At 38.0% G+C, this 18,880-nt stretch overlaps 1 protein-coding gene across 1 annotated transcript in view; it reads right to left on the minus strand.

Annotated features, from left to right (window-relative positions):
- Positions 1 to 1,359: 1,359 nt before the first annotated feature.
- Positions 1,360 to 18,880, minus strand: part of Nulp1 (Nuclear localized protein 1) — a 79,679-nt gene continuing 62,158 nt past the window's right edge. The window contains exons 12-14 of the mRNA XM_071693590.1: positions 13,370 to 13,527; positions 12,690 to 12,865; positions 1,360 to 5,767 (exon numbers count right to left, since the gene is read on the minus strand). Of these exons, the coding sequence (XP_071549691.1) occupies positions 5,572 to 5,767; positions 12,690 to 12,865; positions 13,370 to 13,527 (530 nt within the window). The 3' untranslated portion in view covers positions 1,360 to 5,571. The remainder of the gene's footprint in view (positions 5,768 to 12,689; positions 12,866 to 13,369; positions 13,528 to 18,880) is intronic.

Raw genomic sequence — 18,880 nt, forward strand, 5'->3', positions numbered from 1 at the left:
GAAGGAAAGCTCTAAGAAGCACTGAGAAGTCTTTATTAAGGGTGTAAGACATGTGGTGTAGGAAGATAGGAGGGTGAATTGTTCCAAATGAAGGTTCTTCTGCTGCAGGGGTGTGTGATGTCACCATGGTTGTTTATTTTGTTTGTGGATGGGGTGGTGAGGGAGGTAAATGAGAGAGTTTTTGAGAAAGGAGCCAGTCTGTAGAGGATGAGAAGCCTAGGAAGTGAGTCAGTCACTAGCTGAAGATACAGTGCTGGAGGCAGATTCAAGTGAGAAACTGAAGTTGGTGAATGAACTTGAAAGTGTGTGGGAAAGGAGGATGTTTAGAATAAATATGAAAAAAGCAGTTACTTGGTTGAGCAGGGATGCAGGGACAGGTTAGTTAAGGAGTGACTTGGAATGGAGAGAAACTGGAGGAAGTAAAGTGTTATAGATACCTGGGAGTGGACATGGCAGTAAATGGAACCACTGAGGAGAAAGTGAATCAGAGGGTGGGTGAGGGGGTGAAGGTTCTGGGAGCACTGAAGAATGTATGGAGAGAGATCGTTATCTGGAAGGGCAAAAATATATGTTTCAAGGTACAGTAGTCCCAATAATATTATATGGATGTGAAGCATGGGCTATAAAATGAGGCTATGCAGAGGAAGGTGGATGTGTTGGAAATGAAGAGGGTATGCTAAAATGGACTGGATATATGGAGAGAAAGAGTGAGGAAAGGTTGATAAAGAAGATATGTGTTTCAGAAGTGGAAGGAATATGGAGGATGGAGACCAAATTGAAGTAAGGTTGGAGTGAAAAAGATTTTGAGCAATCAGGGCCTGAATATGCAGAAGAGTGAAAAGGTGTGTACAGGATAGATTGCATTGGAACAATGTGGTATATAGGGGTTGAAGTGCTGTCAGTGGACTGAACCAGGGCATGTGAAGTGTCTGGTGTAAACCATCGAGAGGTCTAGAAGACCCAGTTGTGGATAGAGTACTGTAGTTTTGGTGCATTACACATGACACCTAGAGAATGGATGTAAGCAAATGAGACCTTTCTTGATCTGTTTCTGGTGCTACCTCACTGATGCAGGTAACAGTGAACAAGTATGAAAAGGAAAAGAAATTCTAACTAGAATAATCGTGAAATTCACAAGAGTGGAAAGGAAACCAAACTGAAGAGGTATGGGATTAAACAAATCTTAACTTTTTCATACCCGCACAAAATTTTGGCACAGAATGGGAATTTTTTAGTGTTACATAGAAAAGAACCTAAAATACAGGACATACATACAAATGTTATAAGACTTTACAGCAATCAATCTATCGCTGTCCAAATATTTGTTTTAGGTTCATTGTAAATAAGAAAGCTCTTAGCTCTTGTGCATTAATCCACACTTTTATTTTGAGCACTGCACACCAGATATAGAATCAGCCTTAGCAATAAATCAGCATAAAGTAAAAATATAGCAAAGAGCAAAATCATGCCCTTAAACTCATTTTTTTTCACAGTACACATATTAGTATCAAATAACTATTTTACAACATAAAGTATCAATTTCTGTTTTATATAATTAAGATATATAAAAAGAGATATCTTTTTACAATGTCAAGATGCAGACCTCCTTAGTGTCAAAAATAAATAAACTGACATCCTGAATTGCTGAACTTGCTTTTCACAATAAAAAATAGTCTGATTACAATCTAAAAAAAGCCTCACAAGTTACAAAATAAGAAAATGAATTCTACAAAATGGTAATGGACTAAAAATTCACAATTCTCGTACTGGATGTGAAGACCTCATACATTTTAATTGATCTGGTCTCTCTCCATAATCTTTTTCATTGTGAAGAAGAAAAGCAATCCCTAAGCTTTCATGACAGCATGATGTGTATTCCTCCAACGTTCATAGTAGCAATGCTCATCTCCATAAAGGAAACTGATATCACTCACTAAGTTTTTATGCATATAAATAGTCTATGTCTATACAGGCACTGGTTTTCATACATCATACGTAACAGCTACAGATGTAAGCAAATGAGGCTGTTCTGATGCTACCTCATTAAAGCAGAAGAAATTAGGTGTAAAGGAGAAGTCCACATCTAATAGAATATGTTTAATTTTCTTTCTAATCAAGCTGTATGATGTGGCACCAGTTTAGATTATTTCAATTTGTAAAGTACAAGTAAACAAACCTCTCACAACAACAGTTCACAGAGCGATGTTTCCATAGCAACATTTGAGAATCAGGGTGTAAATTTGTGGAAGAACACTAAGTTTTTGCAAGAGTTGACAAGTCTGAGGAAAATTCATATTCTTTCAAATTTTCTTTTCAATTAATAGTGAAACATTTAGGTATAATGTATGGTTTTTCAGCTAAAATGCCTTTCATAAAGATATCAAAGCAAAAAATATTACATTCATATTGTATTCCAGCCACTGATGGTCACCTTAAAAGGAACACCAAATTTTCCTATTCTTATTGTGCCATTTGAATGAGATCTACCCAACCTGAAAACATTTAAATTGGTAATGTGATATTCAAAGGCATCAACAAACATAGATATCACATACTGAAATGGATAAACTTACTTTGGAAGGTTTGACGTACCATTCACAAGCTATCTCAGTAAAAATCATAAAATATCGTCTGATTTACCAATGTGGAAAAGATGTAGAATCAGAGTTTAATTTACATCATGTTAGAGCACAGTATATCAATAGTAAACTAACATGTCCCACGTATGGTCCATACATGAGAATTAGACTGGGGAAATTTTTGATCTGGAATGTAACCCCTTCGTAACATGGATTTTAAATTACTTATTCAATGACATTCCACTATAACAATGGATCACAAGGAATGTAACTGTTATTTGGTGAGAATCCCCTGTATCATAAGAAACTCATAATCACTCAAAGTAAGTGAAATTTACATGAAAACAAGTTTTTTCAGACAACATCTTCAAATAATGATACAAGTGATCTGCATCTTCACTATGTTAACTACCTTAATTTCATCAAGAAAAAAAAATTATGCTATCATTCACAGAATTCCCACAAAATATGCTTCATCTACATAATTCAATGTCTAAATTTAGATCTTCATCAACGTACTAGACAGGCCAGCATTCCTTGAAATGTATGTTCATCAGTACACCTACTACTATAAGTTGCATTCTCCTGATATAAAATAGTAACCACCTGTGAACAGTTAGAGACATAAAACACTTCCATGTTTACTGCAACTCCATTAAGACTTCCATGAGTTACATTCTTCTAAATCAGTATATCATGGAAGACTAAGCCTTAAAGAATAATCATCCATGTTCCTACATGTCAATGAATGCAACAGAGAAGTTTAGATAAAGAACTTTGAACACCAACTGTAAAAAAGTTCTTAATATAGGTGCATCTGATTCAGAACTGGGTGGTGAGTTACCATTCTATGGCAGATCTTTTTGCCCTAGTTCCTTCCTGCTTACCTGTAAGAAAAAATAATTTACAATAAAAGAATAATCTTATTTTAAACACAACACTGATGTAGCTGTCATAGGTACAGTAATTTATTTCTCATCAAGAACATACATTTAGAAAAGGAACTGCTACTGATATTCTGCATGAAATATTCACAACACAACTACACACTAAAAATATCCCTAATCACTGCTTGGAGTAAACGTTTATAAAAACAACAGTAAGAAACCTCAAACAAATTGCAGCATCAATTTCACTACAAAAAAACACTCAAAAAAATAAAAAATAAAATAAGAATCCTAACATATCTGAAAATGATTCAGTCATAGAATTTGATAAGGGTTGGATGGAGTTTACTAAAGAGAATGCGATTTAAAGAGACAACACCCATGTAATTCTGAGATTAAAAAGAGTCTACAAGTACTTGCATAGACTAGCCATTTTCTGCAGTACGAAGGGTTTCTTATGGTAAATATTCACCATACATTTCAGCCACTGTACCTGCTAATAGTCTAACAGCTATCCTCTTAAATCTTATTTGTCTCTTTTTTAGTCAAAATTATCTGAATAGCTATAAACTGGTTCATTTTGGTGGCCATGGTAGTTGGCACACATTCTCAAACCAAGTGAGGTACTGCAGATTTTTGTTTTTACATGTATCTGGTTTCCTTTGCTTCTTTCTATATCTTCTACATGCTATGAAAAACCTCCCATACTTCCATACATATGGCATAAGCTTCCCCCAAGCTAACATAAAGTATTCTTTAGCATATGATTTTGAGCAGTGCTCTTTGGTCTTTGACACAAGACAGTGCAGAGATAACTGGCAGTAAAAATCTTTATATCTTGGCTGTCCTATCTCGTACTAAATATGGGAAGTGATATAATACAAATAATTATATAGAAAATATAAAAAAACAATGAAAATGCCAAGTATATCACAGTAAGAAACAGTTAGTAGCTAAACTGCTTAAGGTTAATATTGTATGTTCCATTTTGTTTTGAATGGAAGACAAAGTGAAATGATACACAAAGGTGACAAATAAGTAGAGAGAATGGTGAAGTTCTTATCTATGACAATTGTAAGTAAATAAAGGGTTTTCGATTAAAGTAATTTATACTGTGCACTCTTCACCATCTGTGAAATCTGATGTCCTTCTAAAGAATCAGTGTAAAACCTAAATGCCAAGAAGTCATGCATGCATCCTGGGAGCTGACACATGACTGCTTCTATTCTTGTTTTTATTGTAGATATATTACTGGAAATACCACTAACTACTGAACACTGTTTTTCCTCACATGATGACAAAAAAATGATAAATTCAATATTCCATAAAATACCATAATGTGTAGCATTCTTTCCAGATGTATAAAATTCAAAACACATCTTCTCAAAGTTTTATTTTTTGCAAACATCCTAGTGTCTCTGCAACCGCTGCTGCTTAATCTTTGGCATTTCTTATGAGAAGATGATTGTTATGTAGTTAAATCATATATACAAATGAAAAAAATCCAAAAATTGGTGCTTCATATCTATATATCTTTGAGGACAATGCAACATCCTCTCATAACAAGCATTAGATCAATTATGCACAATACAGTCAAAGTCATTCACAGCATTAACTCAGCTAATTAAAATCTTGTTAATGATTCTTTTTGACATAAAAATTTCTCGATGGTAACTGCTAAGACAATAGTAAACATGTTACCATTACTGGATAATTCATGGTAAAAGAACAGTGGTATATCTGTTACCAGAGAAACCAAGTTTTTATAGCTATGCTCTTGATAACTCAACCTTTACAGCACAACATGAAAACTGCATAGATCTAAGAATCAGATATAAAATGCATAGAAAAACGGATTCTGGTACCATTATAAGAACAGGTAATTAAAAACATTAACCTCAATTCCAATATTTTCAATCACTGCAATAGTTCTCAAAACATTCAAATAATCCACTGTGATTTCAAAATTGCTCAAAACTTATAAGATGCCTTCAGTGAGTCATAAAGAAATGTGGAGTCTATATTTTCATCCTGTCTGTTTATTAACACATCTCTCACTATGTTCTTTTCTTAACATTCTTACATGCTATTATGTATTCTAAAACTCAATCCCATTCATTATTCTCTTCCTCTGACATGTCAGCATCATTCCCTGGTGGTTCAGGGAGATGTATGTTTGACAGTAGATCCCTCATAGCATCCAAGAGTGTGTTGACTGATGCCCTAAGATCTCCAACTTCTCGCAACACTTCATCAGCACCAGGTTCACCTTCTGCTGCTGCTGCTGCTCCTTCCTCAGCCCTACAAAAACATTGCTGGTTTAAGAAAAAACTCACTGTCTTCTTCATGAGGATGACTTAATAACTCTGCAACCTCCTTACATAAGCCAATGCTATTATATCACTGGAGAGAGAATGTGAAATGGGTGAGCAACTGTGTGTGTCACATTATCAGTTCACTGAGAAACCTGAAACACTATCGTATTTAAGTATGAGTAGTTACAGTTGGACTGAGGTATTAAATTAACTATTGTAATACATTTCTAAAGCCACCACTAGGTTTATTAGTAATTTTCAGTAATGCTAATACTAAATCTGCTCAAATATCTAGTCATTTTCTTTAAATGATTCTCTCACTACCCAATACATTCATCATTTACATCATGTAAAAAACAAAATCCTGGTCAAAAGTAAGTAAAATGGGTGAGATTTGGATATTAATACCTGTACTGTATTCAGAGGCAAAAGCAGGCACTCTGGCTTTTAAAGCAAGATATTCAAGAGCATTCCCTTCTCACATTTTGATACAATATAACAGTTCTAATGATGCTGAGATTGTGAAAGATTTCAGTAATCATGGCAAAAGGCAAAGAACTGATTCTGTACACCATAACACTAAAAGTACTTTTTCCCTAATACTTACAATACAGCCTACAGGTTCTAGACAATCTAAAACCCTGGCAAAACATTACATGCGAAGGACGCTAATACACACAAAGAAACATGAAAAAAGTCTAAATTTTGTAAAAAGAACAACTTCCAAAGACTGAGGAAGTATGCATTTACTGTGAAAAACATGGTCATTTTTATTATACCTGATCAGTGTTTCCCATGTCAGCGAGGCAGTGCGAGAAAACAAAGAATGGTCCATCAACTCATACACATATATGTACATAAATGCCTATATCTGCTTTGAAGAATGTATGTGAGAAATACTTAGAAAAGCAAATGGATTTGTATGTAGCATTTATGGATCTGGAGAAGGCATATGATAGAGTTGATAGAGATGCTCTGTGGAAGGTATTAAGAATATATGGTGTTGGAGGAAAGTTGTTAGAAGCAGTGAAAAGTTTTTATCGAGGATGTAAGGCATGTGTACGTGTAGGAAGAGAGGAAAGTGATTGGTTCTCAGTGAATGTAGGTTTGCGGCAGGGGTGTGTGATGTCTCCATGGTTGTTTAATTTGTTTATGGATGGGGTTGTAAGGGAGGTAAATGCAAGAGTCCTGGAAAGAGGGGCAAGTATGAAGTCTGTTGGGGATGAGAGAGCTTGGGAAGTGAGTCAGTTGTTGTTCGCTGATGATACAGCGCTGGTGGCTGATTCATGTGAGAAACTGCAGAAGCTGGTGACTGAGTTTGGTAAAGTGTGTGGAAGAAGAAAGTTGAGAGTAAATGTGAATAAGAGCAAGGTTATTAGGTACAGTAGGGGTGAGGGTCAAGTCAATTGGGAGGTGAGTTTGAATGGAGAAAAACTGGAGGAAGTGAAGTGTTTTAGATATCTGGGAGTGGATCTGTCAGCGGATGGAACCATGGAAGCGGAAGTGGATCATAGGGTGGGGGAGGGGGCGAAAATTTTGGGAGCCTTGAAAAATGTGTGGAAGTCGAGAACATTATCTCGGAAAGCAAAAATGGGTATGTTTGAGGGAATAGTGGTTCCAACAATGTTGTATGGTTGCGAGGCGTGGGCTATGGATAGAGATGTGCGCAGGAGGATGGATGTGCTGGAAATGAGATGTTTGAGGACAATGTGTGGTGTGAGGTGGTTTGATCGAGTAAGTAACGTAAGGGTAAGAGAGATGTGTGGAAATAAAAAGAGCGTGGTTGAAAGAGCAGAAGAGGGTGTTTTGAAATGGTTTGGGCACATGGAGAGAATGAGTGAGGAAAGATTGACCAAGAGGATATATGTGTCGGAGGTGGAGGGAACGAGGAGAAGAGGGAGACCAAATTGGAGGTGGAAAGATGGAGTGAAAAAGATTTTGTGTGATCGGGGCCTGAACATGCAGGAGGGTGAAAGGAGGGCAAGGAATAGAGTGAATTGGAGTCATGTGGTATACAGGGGTTGACGTGCTGTCAGTGGATTGAATCAGGGCATGTGAGGCGTCTGGGGTGAACCATGGAGAGCTGTGTGGGTATGTATATTTGCGTGTGTGGACGTGTGTATGTACATGTGTATGGGGGGGGGGGGGCCATTTCTTTCGTCTGTTTCCTTGCGCTACCTCGCAAACGCGGGAGACAGCGACAAAGTATAAAAAAAAAAAAAAAAAAAAAAAAAAAAAAAATCTGCACATATACATATACATATCAACATATACACATATACATATCAACATATACACATATACATACACATACTCAGACATATACATATATACACATGTACATACATGGTGTAGCAATCTCCACTGCTGACAGTGACACATCCATAAACTTTGAATTCTGGTTGCAACAGCTGTACATTCTCCCAAAGGGCTGGTCAATAAAGTGGGTACCTGGCTTTGATTGAGGCATTATGTTAGCTGTCCCAGCTAACAAAAAAAAAAGGGGGGCTTGCACTGCCATTCTGACAAAATCTCATTGTAGGTACTCATAAGTAGGAAGGTACTCATTTTCCCTGAAATTATCATTTTCAACTTTTAGTACTAAATCATTTGATTATTTTTCAAGGATATGAATTTCATATATTCATTTCATTTTTGTTAAATGTTCTAAAACCTCACTGACTTTTTTATACATAAAATCATTTATTTTTCATCTTAACCCCTTGAGTTCCCAACCATGACGACCACTCTTCAACCTCTTTTCTACAAATGAACCCTCCCATCATACATACACAATAACTGACCCCTTGGGATTTTCTAACCACAATCTTATCTTTGTTGTTTTTGACCCCTATCCCCACCTCAAAATACCAACAATGGCACTTTAGGAAAGCTCAGTGGCAATTCATGCCCAGTTTCTGTACTGACTTTCCTTGAGACTTGTGTTGCCTTCCTGACGAGGATGACTCCGGCTGTGCTGACTGCACGGCAAATATTATCTTCGTTAGGATGAAGTCCTTCCTGCATCCCCTATTCTACCAGATCTTTCACCCCTCAATCATGGTTGGATCATTCCTGCTCTGATGCCTATTCATGGTTGGATCATTCCTGCTCTGATGCCTGTCAAATTAGGGAAAAATGTATCAGGCCATGAACTGAATCTCAGTATGCTTTCATTTCCACTCAAAATCACTGCAAAGCTGTTCACCACCAAATCAAACACACCTTCATTTAAAGAGAGTGTGTGAATTTGACTCCATCTTCCACTGATAAACCTTCTGTAATGCAACCTTTCCTCTGGTTTTCCAACATGATCAATCCTCAGCCTACTCTCCAACAAATAAAGCCATTCTTTTCAATACCTTATTCTCCTTCAACCAAATGACTCTTGATGTACTGTATACAGCATAGGACACCTCTAGGAGTTGACGGTGTGTGCCATAAAAGCTATGGGTCACTTAAAAATCCTGGCCTTGGTAAACAGTGAAGTATTTGGTCAATGTACAATTCAGAAACTCAGACAAGGTTTCCATATCCTTTGCCCACAGTTTTTCAACTCAGCTGGTCAGTAACAATCAAAATGCCATAGAGGATAGCACCTCATACTCATATTGCCCAAACTACAAGGAAAATGTACACAAAACAAAGTGTATAGATTAATATAAATAACATTTATGAATGAGAGTTTGGGTGAATGAGTATCAGCAAAGTTCATTCAGAATAAGATGTTTCGGAAGAGGTGAACAAAGTCAGATAAGTAGAACATACAGGAACCTAGGTTAGATGGACAAGTGGGGAGATGGTAACAGGCAGTGGTGAAGTGGAGATGAAGTGGGTACTTTAAAAGATTGTTGAATATCTTTGATGACAAGGTGGCAATGTAAGGTCCAGCAGGTATGCAAAATAAAATCATGGCAAGTGGTTTGGTGATGAAAGCCTTATGTAAGATTAAATGTCGCATGGTGGATGGGGTGGATGGTATGCAGTTGAATTCTTTAAAAAAGGGTCACTGTATAGTTGACTGATTACTCAGGATTTCCAGCAAGATGCATGACGATTGGCAGAATGCATTTACAATGCCATTACATAAAGGCAAGGGAGACAAAGGTGAGTGTTTAAATTACAAAGGTATAAGTTTGTTGAGTGCACTTGTTAAGTTGTATGGGAAAAAGGTTGAAAGGTTGGTGGTATGTATAGAGCATCCGACTGGGGAGGAACAATTAGGTTTCAGGAGTGGTATAGAGTGTGTGCATCATAGTCTTTACACTGAAGTGAGAAACACTTAGAGAAACAAAACAATCTGTATGTGGCATTTATGGGTCGGAAGAGAGTATATGATAGGGTTGATAAAGATGCTTATGGGAGGAATTACAAATATATGGTGTGGGAAGAAAGCGCACTAGAAAAAGAGAGTTGTTTTTATGAAGGGAGTAAGGCATGCATTTGAGCAGGAAGAGTGGAGGGTGAATGGTTCTACATGAAGGTGGGTCTGTGGCATGGGTGTGTGACATCACTATGGCTGTTTCTTTGCTTATGGTTGAGGTGGTGAGGGAAGCAAATTCAAGGGTCTTGGAAAGAGGGGCAAGTATGCAGTCTCTAGAGGGTGAAAAAGCCTAAAAATTGACTTATACATTTACAGATGACACAGTACTGGTAGCAAATTTGAGAAAGAAAGTGCAGAAGTTTGAGTCTAAGTTTGGGAGAGTGTGTGAATGGGGAAAATTGAGAGTAAATGTGAATAAAAGCAAGGTTATTAGGTTTAACAGTGTAGAGAGACAGGTTAGCTGGATTGTAAGCTTGAGTGGGGAAAACTTGAGGAAGTGAGAAGTTTCTGATACCTAGGGGTGGACATGGCAATGAATGGAACCACAGATGCAAAGGTTGAGGAGGCAAAGGTTTTGAAAGCATTAAGGAGCATGTGGAAACAGAGGTCGCTATTCAAAAGGGTGGAAATGGGTATGTTTGAAGGTATAGTAGTCCCAACAATGTTGTAAGGAAGTGATGCATGGGCTATAGATGAGAATGCACAAAGAGGGTGCATGTGTTTGAAATGAAATGCTTAAGGACAAGATATGATGTACGGAGGGCTGACTGAGTAAGTAATGATAAGGTAAAAGATAAAGGTATGATAATGAGAAGAGTATACAAAAGAAAGCTGAGGAGGGTGTGCTGAAATGGTTTGGAAACATGAATGAGTGAGTAGAGGTTGACAAAGGGGACATATATGTCAGAAATGAAAAGGACAAGAAGGGGAAGACCAATCGGAGATGGAAGATTGGAAGGAAGAAGATTTTGAATGTTCAGGGCTTAAACAGCAAGAAAGAAATGGAGCAATGTGGCATTCAAGGGGTGATGCACTGTCAGTAGTTGAATGAAGGCATATAATGAAGATGGAAGGACAGTCTACGGGGCCTGGTTATGGATAGTGAGCTGTGGTTTTGGTGCATTACACATGACAGTTAGGGAATAAAAATGAGCAAATGAGGACTTTTGTTTCATTGTACTTAACACTACTATTGTGAGAAAGAACACACAAGTAATAAAGACAACAAAAAGTATATACATAATTCACCATTTCCCATGTTAGCAAGGTAGTGTTATGAACAGAGGACTAAGCCTTAGAAATATCCCCACTTGGCCCACTTCTCTGTCCCTTCTTTTGGAAAATTAAAAACAGGAGGGGACGATTTTCAGCCCCCCACTCCCTCCCCTTCTAGTCGCCTTCAACAACATGAAGGGAATACGTGGGAAATATTCTTTCTCTCTCATCCCCAGCGATAATATGTTTCTTGTTGGAATAAAATCTTAACTTCAATCTTTTGTAGTTTTTCTGTACTGTGGGGTTTAGTATTCATGTTTGCTTGTACATCAATTAAAATCAAAATATCATTTTGCAGTAGTGTCTAAGGTGATAACATTGCATAAGTCTGGATTATTCGTGAAAAGCAAATCCACTATATCATCCCTTCTGGTTGAAAGCAAAGTTGTCACATAGACAACAAAGTTTCTTTTTTTTTGCAAAAGTTTGTCTGAACTACTATACACACAGTTCTCAGCTACAGCACTGTTTCTCATCCTTTACCATCTTTGTTTTAGCAGGCTGAAATCTACAAGGATCACATACAGGACTGGGTTTCAATGATTTTCATGGATGGATTCAAGTCCCTAGCTGTCCTAAAAATTCATGTGATTTTGAATGGGTGTAGTAACATCAGACCTGTATGTCAAAAAATCAGTGTCCATCATGTCTTACTTCTGGAAGATGTACCATGATTTCATGTCGTTCATTTGCCTGTGGGAATATAGTGTACTGTTCCTGCAATATGGAGATTCTGGTAGTGCAAAGTATAGCCTCCTTTCTCCTTTAACAATGACTTGCATGCTTATGAGAAATTGAAATAATACCTGTTCCTTTAATGATATTTGCAAAAAAATCCTCACCATGGCAGATACGTGGACAACAAAAATGCCATAAGTCCCCATGTACAGCTTCCCTTACTGAACTGTAGAGGGCCCATACCATCTACATTTCGTGAAAAATGTTATGTGTTCTACTTGCACTTCTTTCAATTAAGCTGTCCAAGAATAAACTAATTCACGGCAAACATTATCCAACTTCAAAAGGAAATAACTCTACTTATGACCATATGGACACATGCTCTGACTGCCTGATGACAACTTTCATGCAGTGCTGTACAATATCTTAAAGGCACAGACATAACAGAAAAACCAAACCTGTATATATCTATCAAGAAAATTAAGCACAGTAAATTATGGCAATGTAAGCATGGAATCCTAGCTAATGTACTGTAAACCAGATAGTGTATGGCATACAGACAGACAAATAAAAGCAAATCAACTCTAAAGCTGCATCTTCCTTAATGAAAGTCATTAATTGAAGGTCTCACCTTGCACCCTCTGTTGAATTTGGGTCATAGTTGGGAAGCAGTGAATGAAAGAATGAAGCTAAAATACTGGACGAGTTGGGTGTCTGCTGTCCAGGTGGTGTAGGCCTACTGTAGCCACAGACTGAGTCAGGAGGTGGCAATGGGTCATAACTCATTATTGGAGTGTTGGCTATGGCCTGGAAAAAAGATTAACTTCCATTACTTATGCCCATCTTCATGAAACTAATATTAGCTCAAATGGAACTTTCAGGTAAATATTAGCTCAAATGAAACTTTCAAGTAATGTACAGAAAATATCAAGGAAACAGTTTGACAAAAGCAACACAGGTTGCCTCCAGCCTCAATTACAAAATCATATTTCATTAGTCTTTTCATATCTCACCACAAACTTAATGAATTATCTGAATATGGCTTCACAAACTAGTTAATCCTGATACAACCCACAGTTTGGCAGTTGTGAATGACCATGGTATGACAATGGTTGTCTAGCTGCCAAAGTGGTATGCCACTTTTGTAGCTTTGGCAAGTTTGTAGGAAGATCACTTCTCTATTTACAATGAAAATAGCACAAATATGCATGCCATATTTACTAATAATGTTCAAAGAGAGACAAAGTTTCACAATTCACCTTCTGTACACCTTCTGTATTGACAAAGTAAAATACAATAACAAAAACTTACTGGAGGTAATGTTACAGTAGCATCCTTGATTTCTGACATGAGAATGTGACGGTAGATGGCCAAAGGAGTCCCTTGGTATCGCACTTTCCGCATCTCTTCTCCTTCTTTCACCAATGGGTCACCACTGTCTACACGAGCCAGAACAACATGGACATTCTCTGTTGGGAAGGATGATAAAATACTAATTATCAAAGTAGCTCATGAAACATTTTATTTATTTATTTATTATTTTACTTTGTCACTGTCTCCAGCGTTAGCAAGGTAGTGCAAGGAAACAGACAAAAGAATGGCCCAACCCACCCACATACACATCCACTTACACGTCCACACACGCAAATATACATACCTATACATCTCAATGTATACATATATATACACACACAGACATATACATATATACACATGTACATAATTCATGCTGTCTGCCTTTATTCATTCCCATCGCCACCCCGACACACATGAAATAACAACCCCCTCCCCCCCTCATGTGCACGAGGTAGCGCTAGGAAAAGACAACAAAGGCCACATTCATTCACACTCAGTATCCAGCTGTCACGTATAATGCACTGAAATCACAGCTCCCTTCCCACATCCAGGCCCCACAGAACTTTCCATGGTATACCACATCGTTCCAATTCACTTTCGCTCTATTCCTTGCACGCCTTTCACCCTCCTGCATGTTTAGGCCCCGATCACTCAAAATATTTTTCACTCCATTTTTCCACCTCCAATTTGGTCTCCTACTTCTCCTTGTTCCTTCCACCTCTGACACATATATCCTCTTATATATATCCTCTATATTCCTTACTCATTCTCTCCATGTGACCAAACCATTTCAAAACACCCTCTTCTGCTCTCTCAACCACACTCTTTTTATTTCCACACATCTCACTCACTCTATTATTACTTACTTGATCAAACCACCTCACACCACATATTGTCCTCAAACATCTCATTTCCAACACATCCACCTTCCTCCACACAACTCTATCTATAGCCCATGCCTCGCAACCATATAACATTGTTGGAAACACTATTCCTTCAAACATACCCATTTTTGCTTTCTGAGATAATGTTCTCGACTTCCACACATTCTTCAATGCTCCCAGAACTTTCATCCCCTCCCCCATCCAAAGATTCACATCCGCTTCCATGGTTCCATCCGCTGCCAAATCCACTCCCAGATATCTACAAAACTTCACTTCCTCCAATTTTTCTCCACTCAAACTTACCTCCCAATTGACTTGTCCCTCAACCCTACTATACCTAATAACCTTGCTCTTATTCACATTTACTTTCGGCTTCCTTCTTTCACACACTTTACCAAATTCAGTCACCAGCTTCTGCAGTTTCTCACATGAATCAGTCACCAGCACTGTATCATCAGCGAACAACAACTGACTCACTTCCCAACTCTCATTTGCCCTCTTTTTTCGCCTCTTGCACCTTTCTCTTGACCTCCTGCCTCTTTCTTTTATACATCTCCCAGTCATTTGCATCTTTTTATTCTCCCTAAAATTTAATGATACTCTCTCACCCCAACTCTCATTTGCCCTCTTTTTTGCCTCTTGCACCTTTCTCTTGACCTTCTGCCTTTCTTTTATACATCTCCCAGTCATTTGCATTATTTCCCTACAAAAATCATCCAAATGCCTCTCTCTTCTCTTTCACTAATAATCTTACTTCTTCATCCCACCACTCACTACCCTTTCCAATCTGCCCACCTCCCACGCTTCTCATGCCACAAGCATCCCTTACGCAAGCCATCACTGCTTCCCTAAATACATCCCATTCCTCCCCCACTCCCCTTATGTCCTTTGTTCTCACCTTTTTCCATTCTGTACTCACTCTCTCCTGGTACTTCTTCACACAAGTCTCCTTCCCAAGCTCACTTACCCTCACCACTCTCTTCACCCCAACATTCTCTCTTCTTTTCTGAAAACCTCTACAAATCTTCACCTTCGTCTCCACAAGATAATGATCAGACATCCCTCCAGTTGCACCTCTCAGCACATTAATATCCAAAAGTCTCTCTTTCGCTCGCCTATCAATTAACACGTAATCCAATAACCCTCTCGCCATCTCTCCTACTTACATATGTATACTTATGTATATCTCTCTTTTTAAACCAAGTATTCCCAATCACCAGTCCTTTTTCAGCACATAAATCTACAAGCTCTTCACCATTTCCATTAACAACACTGAACACCCCATGTACACCAATTATTCCCTCAACTGCCACATTACTCACCTTTGCATTCAAATCACCCATCACTATAACCTGGTCTCGTGCATCAAAACTACTAACACACTCACTCAGCTGCTCCCAAAACACTTGCCTCTCATGATCTTTCTTCTCATGCCCAAGTGCATATGCACCAATAACCATCCATCTCTCTCCATCAACTTTCAGTTTTACCCATATCAATCTAGAGTTTACTTTCTTACACTCTGTCACATACTTCAGGAGTAGTGCTACTCCTTCCCTTGCTCTTGTCCTCTCACTAACCCCTGACTTTACTCCCAAGACATTCCCAAACCACTCTTCCCCTTTACCCTTGAGCTTCGTTTCACTCAGAGCCAAAACATCCAGGTTTCTTTCCTCAAACATACTACCTATCTCTCCTTTTTTCTCATCTTGGTTACATCCACACACATTTAGACACTCCAATCTGAGCCTTCGAGGAGGATGAGCACTCCTGGCGTGACTCCTTCTTCTGTTTCCCCTTTTAGAAAGTTAATTTTATTTGAAGTAATATGTGATGCTCAAAAAATCATCTTAGTTTATAAAACACTAACAACTCTTTTATAATTCAACAACTGAGCTTTGAAACACTTCATACTTAGTGTCAAACATACTTATATAGTGGAGTATTCTTACATATTGATGGAAGTCAATTGAGCTTTGAAACACTTCATGCTTAGTGTCAAACATACTTATATAGTGGAGTATTCTTACATATTGATGGAAGTCAATTGCATCACAAGGACTACAAATCTAAATCCTATATTTTCTGCAAAAATACAAATCATTTATAACATGATTCACTAAACAGGGTAACATCCTCCTAGATAATACATATGAGCATACCTAAGACCTTAAATGAATGAATGAGAATGAAACCAAACCAATCCTTTTATGACATATAAAGAATGCAAATCATCCTTACTGCATCATTTCTAATGTGAAAGATATATTTTTTATTCATATCTTATTTTCCTTTGTCGCTGTCTCTCACGTTAGTGAGGTAGCGCAAGGAAACAGACAAAAGAATGGCCACATACACATGTATATAAATACACATCTACACACGCAAATATACATCTCGACGTATACATATATATATATATATACACACACAGACATATACATACATAAACATGTAAATAATTCATACTGTCTGCCTTTATTTATTCCTATCGCCACCTTGCCACACATGAAATAACATGTGAAAGATATATATCTAATTACCAATGAATTACCAATGAAAGAGGAGGAAAAAAATGTGAATGGGATGAAATTCATTGAAAAACCATTACCATTAGCCATGTTTGCAATTAAAGCTTCACTTCATCAACTCTTTTGCAAATAATAATCAAATAAAGGATGGAAAGACTTCTGCCTTGCACCTCCTTGCTGGAAGAATTAAACGATAGTTTTGGGGCTGATTCTCGAATAGGCCTTAAATCATCATTTGGCTGCACTCCAAGTACAACATAGGTTTCATGGTGATTTTTTATTATAAAAGATGATACTTTCAGAACATTTTCCCAAATTTCAGGGGATCATTCTATGAAAACAATTTTTCTAACATACAAGGAATGAGAAAAAAAAAATGAAAAACACTCTGTTTTTCATTATGTGATCAATTTCATTAAACAATCAATTTTAGATGGATCTTCATACAATTTGACTTGATTCTTCAAGATAGCATGAGAAATGGGGAAAAAAACGATAGATATGGATGAAAAGTTGATACTAATACAAAGTTTTCTAAAAAATCAACCCATCATTTATGAAATACTGTGGTATAGAAATTGTAATATCATTGTGTGTTTTCATACAACTTGCATATGAAAGAAAAATATGAAAAATACCATGGATACTAACAAAGAAATCATCATTTACATACACTTTTTTTTTTTTTATTATACTTTGTTGCTGTCTCCCGCGTTTGCGAGGTAGCGCAAGGAAACAGACGAAAGAAATGGCCCAACCCCCCCCATACACATGTATATACATACGTCCACACACACAAATATACATACCTACACAGCTTTCCATGGTTTACCCCAGACGCTTCACATGCCTTGATTCAATCCACTGACAGCACGTCAACCCCGGTATACCACATCGCTCCAATTCACTCTATTCCTTGCCCTCCTTTCACCCTCCTGCATGTTCAGGCCCCGATCACACAAAATCTTTTTCACTCCATCTTTCCACCTCCAATTTGGTCTCCCTCTTCTCCTCGTTCCCTCCACCTCCGACACATATATCCTCTTTCCTCACTCATTCTCTCCATGTGCCCAAACCACTTCAAAACACCCTCTTCTGCTCTCTCAACCACGCTCTTTTTATTTCCACACATCTCTCTTACCCTTACGTTACTCACTCGATCAAACCATCTCACACCACACATTGTCCTCAAACATCTCATTTCCAGCACATCCATCCTCCTGCGCACAACTCTATCCATAGCCCACGCCTCGCAACCATACAACATTGTTGGAACCACTATTCCTTCAAACATACCCATTTTTGCTTTCCGAGATAATGTTCTCGACTTCCACACATTCTTCAAGGCCCCCAGAATTTTCGCCCCCTCCCCCACCCTATGATCCACTTCCGCTTCCATGGTTCCATCCGCTGCCAGATCCACTCCCAGATATCTAAAACACTTCACTTCCTCCAGTTTTTCTCCATTCAAACTCACCTCCCAATTGACTTGACCCTCAACCCTACTGTGCCTAATAACCTTGCTCTTATTCACATTTACTCTTAACTTTCTTCTTCCACACACTTTACCAAACTCAGTCACCAGCTTCTGCAGTTTCTCACATGAATCAGCCACCAGCACTGTATCATCAGCGAACAACAACTGACTCACTTCCCAAGCTCTCTCATCCCCAACAGACGTCATACTTGCCCCTCTTTCCAAAACTCTTGCATTTACCTCCCTAACAACCCCATCCATAAACAAATTAAACAACCATGGAGACATCACACACCCCTGCCGCAAACCTACATTCACTGAGAACCAATCACTTCCTCTCTTCCTACACGTACACATGCCTTACATCCTCGATAAAAACTTTTCACTGCTTCTAACAACTTGCCTCCCACACCATATATTCTTAATACCTTCCACAGAGCATCTCTATCAACTCTATCATATGCCTTCTCCAGATCCATAAATGCTACATACAAATCCATTTGCTTTTCTAAGTATTTCTCACATACATTCTTCAAAGCAAACACCTGATCCACACATCCTCTACCACTTCTGA

The sequence above is a fragment of the Panulirus ornatus genome, chromosome 4 (genome assembly GCF_036320965.1).
Source record: "Panulirus ornatus isolate Po-2019 chromosome 4, ASM3632096v1, whole genome shotgun sequence".
Classification (NCBI taxonomy): domain Eukaryota; kingdom Metazoa; phylum Arthropoda; class Malacostraca; order Decapoda; family Palinuridae; genus Panulirus; species Panulirus ornatus.